The sequence below is a fragment of the Antrostomus carolinensis genome, unplaced genomic scaffold (genome assembly GCF_000700745.2).
Source record: "Antrostomus carolinensis isolate BGI_N321 unplaced genomic scaffold, ASM70074v2 scaffold7595, whole genome shotgun sequence".
In the NCBI taxonomy this organism is placed as follows: domain Eukaryota; kingdom Metazoa; phylum Chordata; class Aves; order Caprimulgiformes; family Caprimulgidae; genus Antrostomus; species Antrostomus carolinensis.
In genome coordinates, this window is record NW_010318363.1 from 5,290 (window position 1) to 12,423 (window position 7,134).

Sequence of the window (7,134 nt, forward strand, 5' to 3'; positions counted from 1 at the left end):
TATGGACATGTAACTCTTCTCCATGGCTGCTCCTGAAACAAATGAGAGAAAGGGCACGTTGTCGTGCCTCCCAGGCTGGTGCTGGCTTTGAGGGACACAGCAGACAAGGACGGGGAGAGCAGCAGGTCATGTCAAAAGCACGCAGGAGGGTGAGGCAGGGCTGAAACAAACTGTGCCAGGCAGGGCCCTGGAGGAACCTCAAGGAGATGTGAGGTTTGCTTAGCAAATTACCGTGAAGGACCTGGCTGCTTTCTACTGCCCTGTTCATGTCATTGGGCTGTGGTCCTTTTGAGATGAGCACTCGTGTTAGTTTCTTTCTCTTCTTCTTCGGTATTGAATTTGCTCAGTAAAACAACTGAGTTTTGACAATTCCAAAAGTACTTTCAAGTCCAAGTAACTTCACAGTTAGACCTCGATCACCCAGTGTTACAACAACCAAGAACTTTAGCAGCCCAAGTGCTGAAAAATTAACTTGTCTCAGCTTTTCCTCCATTTTGCAACGGGAGCAACTCAAATGAGAAGTTAGAATGTTAAGCTAGGTTTTATAGTGAGCCATTGTCATAGACACAGCTTAATGCTGTTGAAACTTACAATCCTGTCCTCCCCCTTAAAAGTATCATCTAATCCTTAAAGATAAAACCAGTAGAATCTATAACAGAAAGAGTGGGCAGGAGTTGCTGCGTGGAACAGTGAGAACTGAAATGCAGTTTGCTGGTTTAAGTAACACAAAGCAGAAGGCTTTTTCTGAGCTGGACTCTGGGGCATGGAGATGAGTCATGTCTGATGGGAAGCTTCTCAGCATTTCAGCTGAGATGCTTCTTTGAAGGGGTAAAACACTTTAGCAACACAACCCTATGTTTCTCATTAAATTTCCTCCTAGGAACTAGAAGACCGATGTAATGAGTAGACTAAGAAAATCTAAGACATTACAAAACCAATACAGAAAATTCAAAACATTCCTGCAGAAATTACAACAGGCAGACAGGTTTTAAAATTCAAACAATAAAAATTAAAGTCCAGGGAAATGCAAGCTTTTTTTTCTGAGTAGGAACTGCAGGAGGAGGCATTAGCTGAGTTTCCACCAGTGGTACAGTGCTCTTTGCTACTGGGATGTCCAATAGACCTCAAACATCCAAAGTTTCACTGTTTCAAGGGCATATAATATGGCTTTTGCATCACACTGCCTTTCTGCCCCAAGAAAAGTCTCCTTGGCAAGGAATGAAATTGCATAAGTTAAATTAAACCCAGTGGATTTTCAGGGTTGCCTCAAAAGTTGTTTTGGCTAGAGCTGTAAAGCAGAAGTAATACCTCTTTAAAAAAAAAAAAAAAAAAAAAGGTATGGGACAACCAGGAAATCAAAGATGAGGCAAATTTTATGCTGTTGCTGTTACAGAATGCGTAAAGCAAAGACAGAGGAACATTAAACCTGTTCTTAAAAAATTTGCCTCTGGAAGGCTATGTGCACTTTTACTAAGTTTTCCACCCCTCATAAAAGCCCCTTCTCTCCTGGCTCTTTCAACCTGCAAAGCAAACGTTTCTCTACGCATTTTCTTCATAGCAAGCTGTGCTGACCTGTGCCTACGTTGCTGCTACGTTTCCATTGATCAGCTGCCCCAGCCCAGGGTAACCCAGGCTCATGGCTCCCCAGGTACTTTCTAAAGCAGCAAGTGTGCTGAGCTGTGCCAAGCTGTGCCGAGCCTTACCTTGTTTGCTCTGCCAGACGCCTGCCAGGGTGCAAAGGTGTTCCCAGTTACAGTGTGAATGCTGCTGTTCCTACTGCCTATTTATGCACCTTCACACACCCCAACTCCACCCACGAGCTTTGAATTTGAATACTACTTCCAAAGAGCTAAACTTTCCAGGTTTTTTCCCCACTAAAACATTCAGGGTTAATTTTGTAATTAAATAAAATTACAGTTTCCTTTCAGGTGCTGTATCTGAAGCTCAGAGATGTTTCTACAGACTTTTTGGACATTTATTGAAAGGTGATTTTTAAAAGGTTGGCAAAGATCCAAGTACAGGTAAGCTTGAGTCAAGACTCCTGATTTGCCTGAAGAGTGATTTGTCTTTTTTTCATTGGTTGGAAAATCAATACGGGTTGCTGTTCTTTTAGTCCTCTGAAAAAGTTAAATTAATGACTCAGAATTTTAGATGTCAATTAGGTAGGTAGCTACCCACAATATACAGATATGTGCGTATACTCATGCATGTATAACACCACACAGGAAAATTGTAATAAAATCTAAAATAAAGTTTGTAAAGATCTCCACAAAAATGTACTTGAAAGCTATAACAATAAACTGTGTTCATAAGCGGAGGTCTAAATAAACATTTAATTCAAATTCCATGTTTAATTAGTTGTGTAGACAATTATTTTTTAACTACAACATGAAAATCAACCATTTTAGGTTTCAGATACGTGTATAATACAGTACAGTGCTTAGAAAAATGAAACCTTTTCAGGTGGCTGGAAGGCCATCCCTAGCGTTGCCCTGACTGAAGGTGGTCCTTCCTCAGAGTTCAGTGTGATTCTGTCCTGAGCAACATATGTTGAAACTACAGTATGTTCTTCGTGGTGCATGCCTTATATATTTCAGTGAGATCAAAATCACATGTTCACAGGCAGTGAATATTTAACATTAACCAGTTGGGTAGATGAAATCCATCAGATATGGATTTTACTGTTTGAAATTCACAGTGCTCTCTGAAGGCTGCTAACAGCACCGTTTTTTCCTGAATATACCTAAGAGAAAGTAATGTTTTGGATGATGGTGGTTTTTTAATTTTTTTTTAATCTTTTGTAAATAGTAATTAAGAAAACGAGGTGCAGAAGCAAGATGGTGAACTCAAGCAAAAAAAAAAAAAAATATGCTGTTCAGCTTACTCATGTACAGTAGAACCACGCTTTGCTAAGATGCTTGACTTAGAAGGATGAAACCAAAACTCCCAGGGAGGTCAGTCATTTTAACTCCCTTTTCTGTATGTTTCATGATCAATGTACGTTTTCCTGATAAAGAAATGAAATGAGAGGGATTCTGTATGAATTTCTGCTCCTCCTCCAACACTTCCCCCTAATCTCTAAGATTCAGATATGTATTTTGTTAGCTTCTATATTGTGTATCCAAATCACATCCACTCGATTTTCTTCTAAAACATATCCCAAAATAAGTTTCCAAGATCCACACATAGAGCACTCATTTTGGACCATCAGGTTACATCCTTAATCCACTTTGGTGCAGATGTAGGGTTCAAATTAGGTACCCATTTCTGAAATCTTTGTGTCAGCTCAGGAAATTCATAACTGTAATTTCACATGTTGTTGCTGACTGTCTTCTCAGGTCACACCTAATAATATTTGGTAGTTTTAAAGCCTATAACAGAAGTTCTAGTTGCTCTCTGGTTGTGTGAAGAGATAATGAGCAGGGAGGTTCCCACTCACACAATTTTTTAAAAAAATGGGTTTTGTCTAAAAATGCATTCTCAAAACTAACCCCCACCCACTCCTTGTCTCCTTGTCTCCTGCCTTAGATGTACTTCCATTTAATTTGCATCTTTGGTTTCTATTGTTTTCAGGAGGTGCACTTACTTTAGCCTGTTTCCACATAGCTTTGAAAGAATTGTTTAGGAGACTAAGTAATTCTAATACAGCCACTCACAGGGACTTCCCTGTCAGCTCAAACCCAGTGATCTCAACAGAGGTAGCTGAATATGTCTCTAAACCATCCTTGTGCCTTGTTAATGAAGACAGAGGGGAGCTCAGCCTTTCCCACAGCTCCCTGCTTGGGTCCTGAGGCTGTACCCAACCTCTGAGTCAGCTTCTGGCTGCTTATCAGAGGCTACTTTCTCTGCTTCAGTGACTAAATCATACAGGACTTGCCTCAGGAGAGCTTGGAACAAAACAGGACTGTCCCAGAAGGTTTTTCCTCTTTCGCTGTAAAGATCTGGTAGACTTCATTACTGTTAATATTTAACATCTTTACAAAACTAGTAATTGAATTTTTCCTTTTCTCTGATCTGAAGGTACCTTTGGTCATTAAGTTACACAGAAATCAGCACAGCACCAGGTGACTGATGTTGCAGCTGTTTTGAAGGCATTTTCTGAAGCACTTTCGTGTTTTGTAATATATAAGTTTTAGAATTCATCCATTTCTCCTAATTTCATAACAAACACATGATTCCAGGGCTCGTGATCTGCTGCTCAGAATAAATAACAAAACTTTACATAGGAGGTATAAAAGTAATGAATGGAATGTGTCATCAGTCCCACACTAGCAATGCTCTGAGTTGAAGCCAGAGGCAGCCATACCCAGGAGTCAGCAAGGTTCAAGTGCTGCTAAAGCAGCAGTATATTGTGAGACACAGTGGTTGAAAGTAGAATACATTCATTTGAGAACTGGTCCAACTTCTTTTGTCAATGCTTTAGCCACGTGAACTGAAAAGTAATTTTTTATCGCCTGAAAGCTGCTTGGATGAAATTCGCGTGATAATTTTTCTGGAAAGCCTTTCACCCCAGTATTTAGGAGCTGAGACACCTCTGACACCTATGGCTGATGCAGGTACCATTCTATTTCGCTCTTCCCCTGAAATAATTCAGATCCTTATCTTGAAGTTTATAGGTAGGCACTTTCTGGATTGGGGTATGGCATGGTGATTGATGTTCCCAGTCACTCATGTCAAGACTGTTTCTTTTTGTATAATAGTCACTTATGCTGGAGCAGGTACCAGGCCCCATATACTCTACTTCCCAGCTTAGTTGTTGGTCTGTTAGGCAAGAAAGTGATTTTTTTCACATTGGCTCAGGAAACTTCTGCTAATACACGAAAATGGAGAGCACTACTAAAGGAGAGACTAGAAAGGACTTGGTATCTTCTAAGTGGTCCAGATCTTCTCCTGAGAGTTGGGACACCATGGTTCAACCATTCTCCTGTCTACTTTATTTTCAATACAAAGCTGCATTTCAATACAATGATGGAAAGTCAACAGTTCATCAAATTTCTACAGCTGAACACTTAAAGCTGGTAACTGGAGTTCAGGTAAATATCTGCTAAGAATCTGATGATTTGGCTTGAAGTATGATGATTTCCCAAAATACGTCAGCCCAACACTTTGTTCTTTTTTGTTGAATGGATTACTCAGTTAATTTGCAGTACCTACAGTTTATTGGTAATATTTTTCAAATTGGATAGCAGAAGAGACAGTTAGGACTTAAAATATTACATTCTGGCCCTTTGATCACTGCTTTCAAAACAAAAGACCAATCCATCAGGATTTTGATATCTCTGAAGGCATTCTTTCCCACCTACATGTGCACATTTATAATTCAGATCTCCACCACTTGATATAAATTGTCAAGAGGAAATACAAGCATGGAGCATCCTTTACATAGCTTCAGATAAAGGAGGTGATTTATCATGTAACCAGTTCTTATACTCTGAGTTTGAGCTGTGAAGTACTGGGATGTCTGGAAGGTGTTGCTGAGTGATGTGTTTCAGAATTGGTAAGTCGTTTGAACACCCATAGTAAATATACTTGCTGTTGCATTGTTTAATGTCCTTTTCCACAACAGTAAGGAAACTATCATAATCTGTTACACCAAGGAGTCTCAGGGTTTTCAGCTCATGTAGGACTTAATTGCTCAGCTTATATTTGGTAAGAGAAAGCCTGATCCTGACAGCATTTAGATTTAACTTTGAAATGTTTTGTTTGGTCCCACAGGGAGGCAGTGAGTGAGTGAAGAGGGATTTTTGGATGAGAGGGATTGGGAAGCTGGGGATGTACCAGAGCCTGCAGAGAAGACTGTTTATTTAATCTTCTCAACTGGGCAAGTTGGTTATAGTTGGCAAGGATTCATGCCTGAAATTCTTGTACTTAAAATTAAGTAAATGCATCTTGATTAATTGAAGTAACTAGCTGTGTTTAAAACCAGCTAATTTACTGTTCTTCAAGATTAGAGTCCATGACTTCTCCCGTCTGAGCGACTGGCATTCAGTTTTCAGTATGGCTCGAAATCTGTAAGCCAGCAGTTTCCTATTTTTATGATGCTGTAATATATGAGGATGGTGGGGAGAACTTTGTGTTTTGGACAGCTTAGTTTTGTACTTAGTATCACATGGAGAGTTTTTAATTAATCTCTGTTAATCTAACTTGTTTATAAAAACTGCCTTCCCTGGTCCTTGGATGATAAGACCTGTTACAGACAAGTAGCCCAGAGCCTCTCAGTTTTCCTAATGCTTTATCTCTAAGGTCAGAAGACTTTGGCTTCTAGTGAGCACCAGTGACATGATGTCAGCTCTGACTCCCAGAATTGGTCCCTAAGGAGACAGGAACAGTATTCTCTTTATTCTCTTTATTATTACTAACTTACCTGAAGGTTTAAAAAAATAAAGGATTTCATCCTGGTCTTTTTTTTTTTTTTTTTTTAATTATTTTTTATCAATGATCTGTAAATACATCTGCTCAGTGAAATTCTAGCTGAACCTACTGACACAACTGCTTTCTTTGCCCTACTGCTGCTTGTGCACTCATCATGCATTATAAAACATTGCTTTTGCTTTTGGGCCAATATCCTAATGAGCATCACCTCTGCAGCGAAGCTTATTTGTTCTCCCAAGTTTGTCTCTGTTACTGGTAGTGTTGGTCTTCTTCTCCAAGCTGTGCAGGCTCTAGTGGTGTTGGTACCCTCTGGTCAGCATCATGTGCCCCGCAGCACCCTCAGTTTTCTCCCAGATTCTTGACATTGCCTTGGCTGGAGTGCAGTTCCAGTCAATCACACAGCCTGCACATTTTTAAAGGACTCCAGCTGTGAGGTTCAGCTGCCTTTCTGCAGCAGATCTCACAGTTGTCATGTCTTAGACATTCCACCGTGTCTCCACCCTGTCCACATCACAGTACTGTTTTTTCGCCCTCTGAGCTGGATGAGTCTTTGCTTGGACAATTCCAGATGCCTTGTCAAGGTTAAATCTGGGATTTAGCAGTTTCGTTTCCTGAGTCAGATTTCCCAGATCCTGAATATAATCTGTTTTTTTTATCTGAGCTTCAGCCACAAAATTGTAAAACTGACTTTCCAAATTTAGATCAATTATAAACTCCTCTGTTTTCACCTTCTTACCTTTTTTAAAAAAAAAATTATTTTGG

At 39.8% G+C, this 7,134-nt stretch overlaps 1 protein-coding gene across 1 annotated transcript in view; it reads right to left on the reverse strand.

Moving 5' to 3' along the window:
- AGR2 (anterior gradient 2, protein disulphide isomerase family member) overlaps positions 1–24 on the reverse strand; it is a 4,079-nt gene extending 4,055 nt beyond the window's left edge. Inside the window, 1 exon segment of the mRNA XM_010168865.1 lies at positions 1–24. Coding sequence (XP_010167167.1) covers positions 1–24 — 24 coding nt within the window.
- Between the last annotated feature and the right edge of the window lie 7,110 nt (positions 25–7,134).